Source organism: Typopeltis vanoorti, chromosome 16 (genome assembly GCF_054136105.1).
Source record: "Typopeltis vanoorti isolate ZY-2024b chromosome 16, IOZ_Tvanoo_1.0, whole genome shotgun sequence".
In the NCBI taxonomy this organism is placed as follows: Eukaryota; Metazoa; Arthropoda; class Arachnida; order Uropygi; family Thelyphonidae; genus Typopeltis; species Typopeltis vanoorti.
In genome coordinates, this window is record NC_143564.1 from 77,532,350 (window position 1) to 77,549,309 (window position 16,960).

General features: G+C 36.0%; 1 protein-coding gene across 2 annotated transcripts in view; it reads left to right on the forward strand.

Moving 5' to 3' along the window:
• The window catches only part of LOC150098145 (lysosomal acid glucosylceramidase-like), a 235,650-nt gene that overhangs the window by 210,130 nt on the left and 8,560 nt on the right, over positions 1-16,960 (forward strand). For both annotated transcript variants that reach the window (XM_090406013.1, XM_090406012.1), the window contains exon 10: positions 5,613-5,751. In XM_090406013.1, coding sequence (XP_090262139.1) covers positions 5,613-5,715 — 103 coding nt within the window. In that variant the 3' untranslated portion in view covers positions 5,716-5,751. The remainder of the gene's footprint in view (positions 1-5,612; positions 5,752-16,960) is intronic.

Sequence of the window (16,960 nt, forward strand, 5' to 3'; positions counted from 1 at the left end):
GTTTGGAAATATTCCATTATTATTATGTGACCTCCAGGGAGTCCAACGACTCGTCGAGGGAAAGTATGCCAACAGCATTGAACAATTGAACCCCTTCCAACTACTAACCACGCTCAAACTTCCTGAACTTTTTGTAAGCCATTAGCAGCAGAGGCTTTACCAATCGACCAATTATGATATTGAAAGTTTTTTCACTTGGTTATACTATAAATTAAAGATGCAAAGAAATTATATTCTTGGTTTAATCCTTTATCCAAGTGTAAGCAATGTTTGTGCATGAAGTATCTTTACAATGGGGCTACTTGCATATGGAGGCCCAAATGACATCACATTAATAGCCTTAGTATCCCGTAATGCAAAGCAAACACTACTAAGGCAATTGATGTGAAGTCATTAGCCTCCATACAAGTAACTCAGTCGTGAAGATGCTTCATGCACAAACATTGTTTGTTTACACTTGGATAAAGGATTAAAGCAAGAATATAATTTTTTGGCTCCTTTAATTTATTCCATTATGATGATAGTTATCTTAACACAATTATATGCAGTGATTAGGTAACCAATAATGATGAAGAATTCATTTGGAGGTTTAATGGAATTATTATCAGCACTGAGAAAGGATTAAAAATAATTTTAATACTTCCAATATTTTCTCTGTCAGTCAATTATGGTCAATCTGGCCTTGCAGACCATGTTTTGGATACTACCCACAGGATCTTCTTGAAAAAAACAACCATGCTCCACCATAGTAAATTCAAAAGAGAAAGACTGTTTTCTGAATCTGCATCGGCACTCAGGAATCAACCTAATTTAAACAAATATGGTTGTATTAAACTTCCCAAAATTTGGGAAACATTAATTATTAGAGATCCCTCTTTACATCTTAGGCCACTTGCAAATGCCCATAGAGGGTGCGCCACCTAGATAAGACTTTAGTTTCACTCACTACTGTATTGCTTTTGTGTGTGTTGTTACAAAAAGTTTTTTGTAATCCCTGAAGATGTCTCTGTGACAGAAACGAAATATTGGAAGTATTAAAATTATTTTTAATCATTTCTCAATGCTAATAATTATTCCATTAAACCTCCAATATGAATTCTGCACAGAATTCATGTTGGAGGTTTAATGGAATAATCTCGGATGATGAATTGTAATATTCTATACACCTTTATTGATGCTTTATCTAATTTGTTATAATCTAACTTATGAAGTAAATAACATTAATAATAAAATTCAAAAGTATAGAATAATTAATTATAACAACAGCACTTAGAATAATTAAGTTTTTAATTGAACAAAAAGTACAAAATATACTAGAATTAAAGAATACAAGACATTTGAAAGACTAGTCTTTACCTATAGGAGTAAAGCCTGGACTATCAGAAAACAAGATGAATAATAGTTACATCAATTGAAATCAAATTTATGAGAAGAACTGCATGAGATGTACTTTAATGAATTAGATGAAAACAAAGATATATAATAAATAAACTAAATGTAGTACCTATAATACCATATGTATAGTAGTTTACTAGCGGCTGTTTGCTGCTAGTAAACAGATTAGAGAGGACCAGGATACCTTAACAGGTTCTTCAACATATTCCTAATGGAAGGAGCTTGCTAGGCTGAGATGATGATAATACTAGCTAATTATATATGAAAAGTAGAGAGGTTGAAGACATTGTCCATGGAATGGAAGATAACCAATGATGTAACACAAGTTTCTGTTTTTGGACTGCTGATTATTTCATATGATTTGCTAATAATATTTCATGTTGTTGACAGAGGACATTCTTTGTTTTTCGATGATGCAAAGGTCGTGAGAATTATAAGGAATGATGCTAATCTACTCTCTTCAGGAAGATTCATATGGTTTCATTGCTTGGACATAAGAGTGAGATTTAGTTTTAATTTTGCTAAGTGCAAAGTTTTGCACTTCAAATTCTAATGCATAGCACAGTATTTGTGGAAATGTGCTCCAGAAAGGGATTGAGATTCAGATCTAGCAGTCATGATCAATAGAAATGTAAATTTCAGGGAGCACATTAGTATTTACAAGAGTTGTAAATACTAATGTTAAGCTCTTGTAAATACCGTAGATATTTACAACTCTATGGTATTTACAACTCTTGTAAATACCATAGAGCAGGGATTTTCAACCTTTTCCAGTGTCATACCATTATATTTAATTCAGGATATTAGATACCAGTAAGCAAATTTATTCTGGAAAAGGGCGATTTGTTGGTTCCAAGGACAAAATAAGCATTTTTCTACAATACTAGTGATCTATTTAGTTATTTATTATTTTATTCAAATATTTATTAGAGAAACGGATACTCTTTGAATCTATTCAATGGATTGTTCTGTAAAATGTAAAATTTTTAAAAATTAAAATAATAATGGGTGAATACATAAACAAATTTTGATAAACACATATTCCTGATAATGGTATACTCCAGTTCTCAAATAAACTTGCATTCAATACAAGCTATAAATGTAACAGATTTTTAATTACAGAACTCACATTCTTGTTTCAGTGTGAAGGTTGTGCTTGTTTAGCTAAACACAGCTTCTTAATGTCTGGTTTTAATTGACTTAATTTGAATCTTTAATCGGGTTCAACATTCAACTTATTCCTGTACTTGTTTTTGATATAAATGAGAGAAGAAAACCCACATTCACAAAGGTAAGTAGTTGCAAACACCAACAGAAATGTTATAGCTTTTTCTGAGATCATTGGATATTCATTTCTTCTTGTCAACCAGAAGTCTGTTAAATCCATCCTCTTGATCGTTTGCCTGAGACGTCTGTTGCAGGAGAGCTTGATCAGTTCATCTTTCTCAGAAGGAGTTAACGTGTCTGGTAAGGTGTCATCAATGGAAAAACGGCTCTCTAATCCAAAATTCTGAAGCCAGGTTTTCAGGGAAGTATTCCTTGAAATCTGTGATTACACTCCCAAGATGCTTTTTTATATTCACTGCCAGTTCACTATGAAGAAGAATTTCATTCTCAGTTAAGAAAGCATCCAACAATGGAAAGGAACACGTGTTTCCAGTATCGATTTCTTTAACGATGAAGCCAAGATTTTTCCTAAGAGCCGCAGTTTGATCCTGTATCAAGAACAAGAAAGTATGCAAGACCCTTGCAAGCTCGTGTTCAGCTGGTTGAGGTGGCATAATAAATCTTCCAGGTAAGCCAACCGGGCAAACCATAGTTCATTAGTGAAATAATTGAAGTCTGAGGATTTGTCAGAGAGAAAAATTTGCACTTCTGAACGAAGTTCAAACAGGCGGCTTAATACATTTCCCCTCGACAGCCACCTAACTTCGGTGTGAAATAAAAGAGAATCATGTTCAGCACCCATTTCATTGCACAAAATGGAAAATAGTCATGAATTCATAGCTCCAGACTTAATGAAGTTAACATTTCTCACACTTTCATTCAAAACTGTCTTCAGAGTAACAGGTATATTTCTTGCAGCTAAAGCCTCGCGATGAATGCTACACTGTACAAATTTTGCTTGTGGAGCTACTTTAATTTTTGCAACAATGCAAAAATTAAAGTAGCTCCATCAGAACAAATACAACATGTTTATTCCATTCTATATCATTAATTTTCATAAATTGGTCTAATTTTGAAAATATTTCATTTGAGGTTGTTAGCAGGCAGTGGTTCACAAAATAAGAACTTTTCCTTCACTCTTTTCCCATCTGTAAATCTTACATATGTAAGAAGATGGGCAATGCTGGTAATGTCAGTAGTTTAATCCAATTGTATGGAAAAATATTTACTAGCCTGAACTTTTTCTATTAACTGCTCCTTAACATTTGAAGACAAATCTGAAATTCTTTGTGATTGGCTAATGGAATCATTTCAAGTTGTTTTGCTGCTTTTTCCCGAAAAATTATTCTAACCATATCTGTAGCTGTCAGTAATAGTAATGACTCTCTGATCATGTGAGGTTTCCTGCCTTAGCTCTTCTTAAACTGACTTCATAAGATGCCTCCAGAGTCTTCATGTTAAATCCTGAAAATGAGGATATTTGTTTTTTCCTTGCTGACAAATCGGAGTTTTCTCTGGAAATATTTGAAAGGTTTGCAATTTAAATCGCCATGCTTGGTTTCAAAATGACGTTTAAGAAGGGAAGGCTTCATCAAATGTTTTGATAGCATTTCATAACAAATCACACACTGGGAAATAGGTGCGGTTTCTTCTCCAATATATGTGAAACCATATGATAAATAATTAAGATTATATTTACGTTATGCTGTACGGGGCTTTTTTGTTGCATTCTTGTACAATGATGTCCTCCGTCGTTTGGTTAGGATTCGAAGTAGTGGCTTCTGGCAGAAGAATTGTTTCCCTCGCTTATATCCATTTCACCCGTCGATCTTTTTGAGGATCGGCTCGTTAACCACTTACTCATGTTCCGGTTTCTATCCTCTAGCACAAATTACATATAAATATGACAATTTCACAAATAAAATCTCGCATTCAAAGACAATAATCTAACATCACTACTTTCTTAACTGTAACTGCAGCTTGTGGTTAAACAAATGACAATGGACAAACTGTTTCCCATTGTTGTCCGATCAAACATATTCGAGCTACTTTCTGCCATTGTCATTTGATTAATATTTATTAAATTCAAATCGAACTTCCATATTATTTTCGTATATTATCATACAAAAGTTTTAATGATAATTTAAAATCAAATTGTTTTCATTTAGTTGCATGAAATATTTTAAGTAGAAGTGTTAAATATTTGTGCATACATTTTTAATTCTCAACTCATGTTGTGAGTAAAAAAAATGTTAATTTACCCTTTTGTTTTATACTCTGTTTTCGTACCACCCGGGAGTGGCTCACGTACCACCAGTGGTACGCGTACCATAGGTTGAGAATCTATGCCATAGAGCATATTGCTACTAAAATGCTAACAGATGACATTCTATAAGAATGTTTTCTTCATGTATTTTCTGTGAGCCTGTTGGATGAGTAGTTAGAATATCCACTCTCCAACCAACAGACTGTGAGTTGAAATCCCACTGTGAGCATAGATGTGTGTGATTTTCTTTAGGTGGGAAATAAATCTCATCACTCAATGTATCGCTATACTGCTAACTGGAGGCCTGAAACAAATGAACAAGTTCAGCATTTGGTTTCCACAGCAGGCTTTTGGAACTATGTAATAAATAAATAAAAAATACAAAAAAATATAAACTTAATTTAAAAAAAAATTGAAATATTCATGGTACAAATATACTCTAGTTTTACAAAAGTTTTTTGTGGGTGTGAGTCACATAAAAATCACAAAGTGGCTGATAAGCCTTATTTTTTGAATATGTTTTTCTCTAGGTCACAGGTATTAAACAGATTAATAAGAAGTCATAGATTGTGTCTTCCAAATATATTTAATTCCAAATATACTTTACTCAGTTGTAGTAGGTAAAGCATTGATGCTTCTGTGTTTTTAAACATTGTTTAAATATCTTTTACCCATACATAAATGAATTTGTCAAAAGACAAATTCATAAATTTAATTAAAATTATTCAATGACTTGTTTCAATTAATTTTGTGTATTACAAATCATGTTATTCTTTTACTACAGGAATAATTATCCACTAAATCTTACTGTACATGATCCAGAACTAGGATACTTTACAGATTTTATTTCTCCTCGGTCTATAAAGACTTATGCTTGGTGGAGGTAGTGTGAACAAGATTTGCAGAGTAAAGAAAAATATCAGGTATATGTTTAAATAAAAAAATACACACATGCTCAAGAGCCAAAACAATATGATCCAGCTTGTTTCCAGCTTAGACAGATAAAAGAGAATAATGTGACAGGAAGGGTAGTAAGTGTGTTGCCTAGGTATGACTGTGGTGAGATGAGGCAGAGAGCAAGTATTATGAATGATATGTTGGCTGAAATGTATGAGGAGAGGGGGAGTACAGTTTGTTAATGTGTGGAATGAGTCTGAAGGACGATGGACTGCATTTGAGTGGTTATGGTGTGAGTCACTTGGGAAGCTGATGCTGGAAGGTAGAGAAATAAGTACAGAGAATGAATCAGATCAAGTGGGAAGTGATGTGGAACAGCAGGAGAGATTGAAGAGGTGGTTATGAATTAGGAAGTGAGTGGCATGAGTATGGAAAATGAGAGAATGGGTGTGCAAGAGAAACAGGGAAATGGGGAGGTTCAGGGTGGACAGGGGTACACAGTATGAGAAAGGTTGGATGCTCCAAGAGGATGTGTAGACAGGAAAGGAATGGGATAAACTGGGATCAAGAGGAAACAATTGGAATTGAAGAGGGTTCTAAAATGAATAAGCAGAAAGGGAAATGGCCCCAGTCAAGCATGGAGGGAATCACATCGAATGAGTGGTATCAGTGGAACTAGCTGTAATCCAGGAATGAGCTGTTGGGTTTGTATACAAATGCTAAAAGTGTAAGAAACAAGACAGATGAAATGGTTGCACTAATTGAGTCTGTCCACCCAAAAATCGTTGGAATAAGTAAGACATGGTTAGATGAGGACAACATCCTGACAGGAATGGAGATGGAAGGGTATGATGTGTTTTGTGAGGATAGAAGGGGTAAAAAGAGAGGGGGGGGAGTATTATTGATGATAGAGAAAGAGTTATGTCCATACAAGGTAGAGATGCAAGAGGGAAATAGAGCTGAATGGAATAAATTACTTAGTTGGATGTTGTTATAGCCCAGGTAATGTGGATGGTAGTGACTATGAAATGTATAATCAAATTAGCCAAGCAAATAAGAAAAGAGTGATCATTATAGCCGATTTTAATTATGGCAATATAGACTGGAATGATGAGATAGCAACTGGAAGTAGAGAAAGTGAGTTTCTTGAGTTTTGGAGGGATAACTACCTCAGACAGTATGTAATAGAGGGCACACGAGGAGTGAGGGTCTTGGATTTGGTCATCTCATCAGAGGATGTAATTATAAATTAGGTGTCAAATCATTCACCAATTGGTGAGAGTGACCATGAGGTGATTACCTGGGTGGTTGCCAGCAGTGTGAGGACCTCTGTAAGAAAAGGGTATATGTGGAACTACAAGGGGGGGGGGGTTGATTATGAAGAGTTCAGAAGACAACTTGCAGGTGTAGCATGGAATGAGGAGTTAGCTGGAAAAGAGATCAATGCAGCTTGGGGGATTTTCAAAAACTATCTAGTAGATGCAATGTCTAAATGTATTCCAAGGGAGAGAAGGTTAAATAAGGTAGGTGTGAAATGGATGAATAAAAAGATTAAGCATGTGATAGAGAGAAAAAGGGCATTATGGAGGCAGCATAAGAGAAGTGGAAATAACCAATTCCATTAGGACTATAAAGACCAGGCAGGGGAGGTGACTTGGTTGGTGAGGGTAGCTAAAGTGAGGTATGAACAGTAATTAGCTAATGAAGCCAAAAAAAATCCTAAGGAGATCTTTCAATATATAGTCAGCAGAAGAAAGTATGATTATGGAAGGATGACATTGATTGGAGAAAATGGTATAAAGATAGCTGTTTCAGAAGGTGTGATGGAGATATATAATGAGCAGTTCATAAAGGTCTTGTGAATGTGACTTCATGGAGAGATTGAGAGCAGTTGATGATGGGGAGAAGAGACTGATACTACGTGAGCTAGATGTGTATGGGGAGATGAGCAAACTAGATGTAAATAAGGCTGTGGGACTTGATAATATATCACCAGGTATTCTGAAGGAATGTGCTAGGGATTTGATGCTGGCTTTGACATATTTTTTTTTAATAAGAGTCTTGCACTGTTCAAGTTCCTAAGGAGTGGAAGGAGGCCAAGATTGTGCCACTTCATAAAGGAGGTGATAGAACTCAAGTATCAAACTATAGGCCTATCTGTGTGTCAGGTGTTGTAGTTAAGTTGTTGGAGAAGCTTGTGAGAACTAGGATCCAGAATTGGGTTGACAACAATGGTATCTTTGATGGACAGCATGGATTTGATAAAGGGAGGTCATGTTTTAGTAATCTGCTTACTTATTACAATAAGGTACTGCTTCCTTGGACAGAGGAGAAGGATACTCAGTAATATACTTAGATTTTGCAAAGGCTTTTGATAGATTACCACATGATAAGTTGATAGTCAAACTAGAGCGGATGGGGTTGGATATTGGATTGGAGACTGACTATCTGATAGATATCAACAAGTTGTGTATGTGGGTGTGATATCCAGGAAAAGGAAAGCCACTAGTGGTGTGCCTCAGGGGTCTGTTTTAGGGCCATTACTGTTTAACTTCATCATCATCATCAAATTCCTTCCATGTACCCTCAAGGGGTGTACAGGATATGATAGTACTACATGAAAAAAATTACATCATTACTAACTTCCTATCTACAATTTTCCTCCAAATCAGTCTGTTACTTGTCAAGACTCCAACGTTATCAGATCTTATATTTCTATCGTCTAAGGCACTTTGTACTGTATCAATCCACCTATATCTTGGTCTTCATCTGGGTCGTTTTGTTGCCAACCTAGCAGAGAAAACTTGCTTTGCTAATCTTTCCTCGCCGATTCTGTTTAAGTGACCATACCACCTGAGATTAGCTCTGCTAACGCATTCCTGGATGCTGACAATGTCAAGTTCTTTCCTAATATCCTCGTTTTTAATATGATATTGCCATTGATGCCATCTGTTCATGCCTATAATCTTTCTCAGGACTCTCATATCTGTGGTCTCTAATCTTTGGTCAAGTGTTTTACTTCTGACCCAGCTCTCAGATCCATAAGTTAAAACTGGTTTGAAAACTGTCTTGTATACAGCTAATTTAGTGTTCCGACTAATTTTTCTCTTATTCCATATGAATTTATTCAATTGACTTCCCACCATACCAGCTTTGCTGATTCTGTTGTCTATTTCTATATTTAATTTACCATCTTCAGTAAAAATCGTGCCTAAATAGCTGAAATGTTTTACTTGTTCCACAGGTTCTCCATTCACAACACAGTTGACATTTTCAATGATTCTGCCTATTTTCATTGTCTTTGTCTTTTTATTGCTGACCTTCATACCATATCTATTACAACAGCTATTCAATTTAGTCAGAGAATCTTGCAGACTTGTAGCAGATTTATTTAGAAGTAAAACATCATCCGCATAAAGCAAAGAGCTGACATTAACATCTCCAATTTTGATATCATGTTTAATACCACTTTCCTTCATAATGTGATCCATATAGATAATGAATAACAGAGGGGATAATGTACATCCTTGTCTTACACCAGATTTAACATTAAACCATCTTCCTGTACTGCCTTCAATTCTAACTGCTGACTTACAACTCAAATAAAGACTAAGTATTGCTTGATATAATGCCCCATTGACACCATATAACTGAAGCGTATTGAATAGCTTCTCTCTTGGCACCTTGTCATATGCCTTTCCCAGATCGACAAAACTTAAATAGAGATCTTTGTTATATTCCCATGCTTTCTCGACTATTTGTCGTAAAGTGAAGATCTGATCCTGACAGCCTCTATTTGGCCTGAATCCAGCTTGTTCTTCACCAAGCTTTTCTTCCACAATTCTTCTCAACCGTTTCTCAAGTATACTTGCATAGATCTTGCCAGGAACACTCAGTAGGGAAATACATCTGTAATTCTCACATTCAGTTTTATTTCCCTTTTTATATATGGGTACTACGAGAGCTCTACTCCAATCATCGGGAATTCGTCCCTCAGACCAGGCTTTCTGAACGATGCAGTGCAGCCACTGTAAGACTTATACCACCATACTTCAGCATTTCTGGTCGAATATCATCTACTCCTGCTGCCTTTCCACGTTTCAAGCCTTTGATGGCTTTTTCTACTTCTAGTATGGATATGTATTCCTGACTGCATGCCTGGTCAGTGTTTTTTACCACTGTGCTGTCATCACTGCTTGTTTCATTTAGCAGTTTTTCAAAGTAATTACTCCATACTTCCAGGATATCTTTTTCTCCCGTTTTCATGTCACCTTTATCATCTCTAATTCCTTTTACAGCACTCTTTCCTCCATTCCTAATCTTCTTCAACAACCTCCAGAATATTTTGCCACCTTCTTGATATTTATTTTCTATATTCTTGCCAAAGTCCTCGCATGACTTTTGTTTAGCTAGTTTTACACAGTGTTTAGCATTCTTGCATTTATCTCTATATTCTCTAAGAGAACAAGCTGACTTATTTGACAGGAACTTTTCATATACTTTCTTCTTTTCCTTCACTGCCTCTTTAACTTCCTGCGTACACCAGGGAGTTCTGATTTTTTTATCCTTGCAGACAATCTCACCACATGCCTCTCTGGCAGAATCACTCAATGTTTTCTTCAGAGTTTGCCACTGAATCTCCAAGATTTGATTCCTTTTCTCAAGCTCTTTCATTTTTTCTTCAATAATTTTTGTGTATTTTAGTCTACAGTTCACATCTGAGAGCTACTCAACTTTTATTTCCTTTAAAACTTTCTTACATGTTATTCTTTTCAATATGAAATTCAATTTTATCCTGCTCAAGACTAAATAGTGATCACTTCCAATTTCAAATGCTCTGTACACTCTGGTGTCCTGCACCAGGGAGAAAACATCACTATCAACAATAACATAGCCAATGAGACATTTCTTATTCCTTGCCTCTTCTCTTCATGTGAATTTGTGCACATTTTTATGTTGGAACATGGTGTTAGTAATAACAAGTCCATGTCCTGAGCAGAAATCCAGCAGATATTTGCTATTATTATTAGCTTTGCGCTTTTTTCCAAATTTTCCCAAAATATTTTTGTATGTCTCACAATCATTTCCTACTCTGCTATTTAGATTCCCAACAAGGACCAACTTTTCCTTTTTCATTGTATCAGTCGCTTTTTCTAAAGCCTCAAAAAATTCCTCCACTTCTACCTTAGTAGAACCTTCTGTGGGACCATAGGCACAAATAAGTCTCATTGTCCAGTTCCCCATTCTCATATTTGCCCACATTACTCTACTTGAGACTAACTGCCATTCAAGAAGATTAGCCTCGTATTTTGTGTTGAATACTATGGCTACTTCATCTTTTCCTTGATTGTCATTGCCTGAATATAACATTTTGTATTTATTGCTCAGAAAGATCTCACCAGTTTTGGTCTTTTTTGTTTCAGTCACCCCTATTATGTCGATCTGATAATTCCTCAGCTAGCTCCATTTCTTTGCCATTCAGGCTTCTTATGTTGATAGTACCGATCTTTAACTCTGGTGATGTTGAGTTGGGGTTTGTTTTCATATTTGTTCCAGTAGCTCACTTTTTGTTGTTCGCCCTGGTTCCCTGGCGAAAACAACGGTGGTCCTTGTTTAACTGGGCGACGCCCCAGCCGGCATGAAATTTTGTCATGTTGTACCATCATTTTTTTATTTTGGTTTAACCAATAAGAATACAATTTGGTTGGCTAAATCCCAAATTGCCAGCCCATCCTCGTTTGTTCAGTATCCAAGTAGATACCCAACAGGCTGCACCACGAGAAGGTGAGGATTGGACATTAGGTCAGAAGCTCTGGTCGGTTCTCCGCATTTCTTTAAAGGCTATGTGGAGGTCTCCTCTCAGTTATACAGCTTTGACCCTTAAGCACCCCACTGTTTAACTTGTATATTAATATTATTGGTGAATATTTGTATGGAGATATTGAGTTGTTTGCAGATAATGCAAAGTTGGGACGAATTGCTGCTGAACTTTTTTATTCTCTCTGTGTTCCTCCAAATGCCACTCTGCTTTCTGTAGTTCCCTCATCATCTATTTAATAATCTGCTTTAGCCTAGTGATCTCAGAGGTTAAATTATTTTCAATATTTTCTTCTTTCAACAACTTCTGTGTTTAATATTAAAATATTACAATAAAAATATGTTATACAGACACTATATACTCCCAAACATGAAAATACACTCTAATATACTATAAAAGTCTAATTTTCTAAAGAAAATACACAATATAACCTTGGACCCAATGAAGATATATATATATATATATATATACGTGTAGGCTATTCAATAAGTAATAAGACTATATTTATACAGAAAACAGATTACCTTTAATCGTCATCATTTACATGGTCTTTTTCGAAGTAACTACCGTGAGATTCGATGCATTTGTCCCAGCGTTGCGTCCACTTCTTAAATACATGTGAGAGTCCGTTTTTTGAGAGTTTTTTTCAAAACTGCATCAGCTGCTTTTACACATGCTTTGTTGCTTTCGAAATGGCGGCCTCTTAGCGGTTTCTTGAGCTGAGGAAACAGCCAGAAATCGCACGGTGCGAGATCAGGACTGTATGGAAGGTGTGGTAGGATATCTGTGTTGTTCTTCTGCAAAACGTCCACTACACAAACAGCAATATGTGGCCTTGCATTATCGTGGTGCAATAAGAAGCCATTCTTCAGCAATGGACGCTTCCTTTTGACGTGCTTCATGATAATCGCTGCTGTGTTGATCATTTGTCTCTGTGATGGACGTTGAAGGTCTTCCCTCACGTTCAAGATCTTCCACATTTTGCCTTCCTTTTTTAAAAGTTTTATGCCAGCGAAAAACACTTGCCCTCAACATTGCTTCATCTTGGAAAGCTTCGCGTATCATGTTAAAAGTGTCCGATGCCGAATTTTGCAAACGCACACAAAATTTAATCGCATAACGTTGTTCCAAGGACGCTTCCATTTCGAAGACTGGTTGCACCTCGTAAAGCGTGCCGATGAGCACTTGCGTTTAGTCACGTGACACTCTGGCACATCAGCTCATATACGCCATCTATCAACCTCTTTTGTTAATACAGACAACAACATTTCTTTATTCCACAGAAATTAATATTGTGATGAGTGGTGTCACCACAGTAAAATTAGTCTTATTACTTATTGAACAGCCCACGTATATATATACACACAGTGCATTTTTTCTGGAAAAAAAGTGCCGGTACTCACCATGAAAATGTTATTACAGCAACTTCCACACTTTTAACATATCCTCCGATATACCCTCGTCATCTCTAGATTGCTTCTTGCTTTTGGTATCATCTGCAGAATGACGACCTTGGAGCAGCCATGAGTCCACGTATTTGCTAGGATTGAACTGAGTGAGCTGAGTTCCTACTATACTGATGAACATCAGCGCAGAAGTTGTCCATACAAGCAGAGATGACCTAGATGAAGTGTTACTATAAGAATCATCTGAGAGAAATCCCTTTCATATTCACTGGAAGATATTGCAATTGTGCCCAGAGTGTGCTTTAGAGGAAGTAGTATGTCCAGGACTTTATTTTCTTGAAGATTTTCATAGAAACCACGAACTGCTTCTCTTTCATTTAAGCAAAATTTGCGTGCTAGCTTTTTAATTTGAGCTTCACAGGATTTTCTGGCCAATACTTGGAATCTAAAATCTTAGCACATTCAGGCAAATCAGCATCATCTCCTTCAAGTAGACGTTTTGCAACAGCTTCTTTCAGACTTTTATAGAAAGCAGATGAACTTATTGCAGGACTGTCTTTTATTTTTGTGGAGCTCAATCCCTTTGAACGTCATGTTCTTCTGACTTTGAAGAGAAATACTGTAGTATGGACCAGGATTTTCAATTCTTTCTTCAAAAAGTTGAACTTATTCTTTATCTTCCCATCTGCTTTGTACAAGTTAATATTTCTCTCTTGTAAATCTAGACTTAGTTCACTAAGTTCTTGGAGAGCAATCACACATAAGGCCCAAATTAAGAACAAACTCACATGATGTTATTTTTCTTAAAGAAAGAAATAAAGAAAGCAATCTGTTTTGCTTCTTCTGCTATCTTTTTTTACCTCCAGAAAGTGATGGACGAGGGTTTCAAAGTCTTGCCGCACTACAGAAACAGTGCGAAAGCTAGATGCAATGCAGCAAGTGCTTAAAATTCTGCCAATTTTAAGAAGTTGAAGTTCTAGAGTCACTGCACATTCCTGTAGTTCCCTAACATTCTTAGGTGAAGCATGATAAGTTACATAAAGTTTGTCCATGAAACTCTTAAAGCGATTCACTCCTGCCACATTATTCACTGTGTTACTAACAGACAAATCAAGGTGATGGCTAGCACAATGCCAGAAAATAACACTAGGAAACTTCTCTTGCATTAGCCTCCTTACACCATTATGCACACTAAATAACATGGCTGCACCATCACAAATTACAGACAATAAATACTCCTTTAAATAATCTTCAGATAATCCTAAACACTCATGACTAATTAAAGAGTTTAGAATTTCTCTAGCAGTTACATCTGATAATTCGATCAAATCTAGGAAAAATACTCACAGGAGCCGAAAGTTCAGGAAGAACTACACAAACAATAACAACCATTGTTGTTGTGTTACTCACAATTATCGATTCATCAATAAGTAACGATATTTTGTTCTTGGAGTTCAGTATATTGTCTATTAATGTTTTTCTCATTTCATTTGCAATATGGCTCACAATGTTAACGCAAGCATTTACAGAATGAAGAATATATCCCATGTTTAGGCCATTAAGTTCCTGTAAATTTATTTTGCCTTCAAAGTTGTTAAACGATTGATTTCTCCTCACAACTTTATAAGCAGTTCGAAACACTTTTCCTGTTACGTCTTTATTATAAGACTAAGTATTTAAGAAAATTTTCTCTAACGTTTCGTTTTTTTCTTCAGATTTTATTTTTTGGCATACTTTGTGTGCTGCACTGTCCTTATGATCTTTTTTTCTTACTGACATTAACTGTTGTTTGCGAGATTCTCCAAAATGACTGGTTTTACCATTTTCCCACTCTGCTGAAATTTTTATTCCCATGTGTTTCTTGAAGGCAAGACTTCCGACATTATGACACACTTTACAGCCCAACATTTTATTCTTGACATACAGTCACTCATTTCTCTCACAGAAGTCATTTTTCTGCAAAAGTGTCCAGCATTCGGGCCAATCATTATCAGAATCTGCTTCCTTTTGACCACGTGGATCTTTGGTTTTGTGATCCTCTTCACCAAGTGTATTTTCGGTGCTAGTTTTCTGTTTTACAGGATCACACGTATATTCAACAATTTCTGCTTCTTCAGCCTTCATTTTTTTACTCATTGGCATAAAGTAACTATTTATTTTACTCATTCTGAACAATGATCGCACTGATTTAACTCAGATTAATTCAAAACTCACATGAACACCTTCCTGTTGCAGACTGAAGTGAACACAACTTCCTGTTTCCAATTGTGTACCAATCTATGAAACAGGAAAGCAGGGTACCAACTTATGAGTAATCAAAACTGAAAATTCAATTCATTACCAGGATATTCATAATACATTTTGCTGTCAATAAATCGCAAATTTTTAAAAACTTAAGAAAAAGGGTGCCAGTACTGTGTACCGTCAAAAAAAAAGCACTGTGTGTGTGTATAAACACACACACATAATTAAGTACTATATATATATAGTACTGAATTTAAAATTTCATCAAAATTGAATATTCCTATGATTGTAACATCCTTATACCGAATTACCTGCATCACAAAGAAAAAAAAGTACAAACATCAACAAGAATCTCATCACTGAAATATTGATAAAACATTTCTAAAATCAATAAGATCATCATTATTCATTTCCAAGAAAGTGAAAGCAAACCATTTTGCTCAGAATGTCTTGTGACCGATGCACTATAAGCGCACAGAGATCCCCATCTAATCTTGCCATCATGACAATCAAGCAAGATATCTTCTCCTTACTCTCAAACTACTGATCTTCCACTTAACATATTCATCTTGTGAATCATGCAACTAGCTCAATGAATTTTTATCTTCTGCTACCTGATGATGATTTCTCTGAAACAGCCAGCAAACTGTCATTCTCACTGCTTGCTTGTTATGTATATTTCTTTTATTTAATTTTAGTTTATCTTTTTCATAATTCCATACACCCATATTGATTCTTATTCCTTCAAAGTTTTTTTTTTTTTTCTTTTCCAATCTCACTCATTTCTATATGGAAATCATCACTATCTCCCAGATATCTAGGTATGATTTAATTTATTCTCCTTATAATGAAATTAATATTTCAATTAATGATAATTTAATTAACAAATAAAACATTAATATGTAGCCTATTGTTAGTATTTTAAGGGCAGCTCCATTCTACACTGCTTGGAAAGAAGTGAATGGAAACCATAAGTGTGGAACAAACAGCCACCTTAATGAGATGTAAGACTACCTTTCACTTCAATGACTGCAGCAATGTTACAGGGCATACTTTCTATAAGTATATAATAGCAATCAATGGAAATTTTGGACCATTCTTCCTGTAAGCATGTAATTAGGTGCTGAACTGTTGTGTGGCAGTCCGTTGACCTCATTTGACACTCCAGTTCATCCTCCAAATGTTCAGTACCCTTGAGATCAGGCCTCTGAGGAGGCCAGTCAAGTGTGATCCACAAACCACACAGTTATGGCAGCAGCATTATGACATGATGCACTGTCTTGCTGAAACAGACATTCCTTAGAAACACCACAAAGTGAGATGAATTGCATTTTTAAGAACTTTCAGATACCTCTAGGAGTTGAGTAGTCCAAGCAGACCACAAACAGAGGTCCAAGGCCAAACCGGCACCATACATACCATCACACCACCACCTCTGAATTTCATAGTTGGGGTTATGCACTCTGGTAAGAGATGGGCATCTGCCACACTCATCCATCTATTCAGTAGAGGATGTAGCATGACTCATCACTTCATAACATCTTTCCAAGCTTCCATGTCTCACTGTTGTACATGCTATTTGCACTGATGACGATAAAATAACAATATGAAGGCAGTGCTACATGTTGATTTGGGTAATGTTGGGCTTGGATATTGCAGTCCTACCATGGAAACACGTTGTCAGCCTTGGTTCTAAATGTTTTTGTGCAGATTCGTGTTCCAGTCGAGACCAGAACTCTGCATTCAACTCACCGGCTGACGAATGGC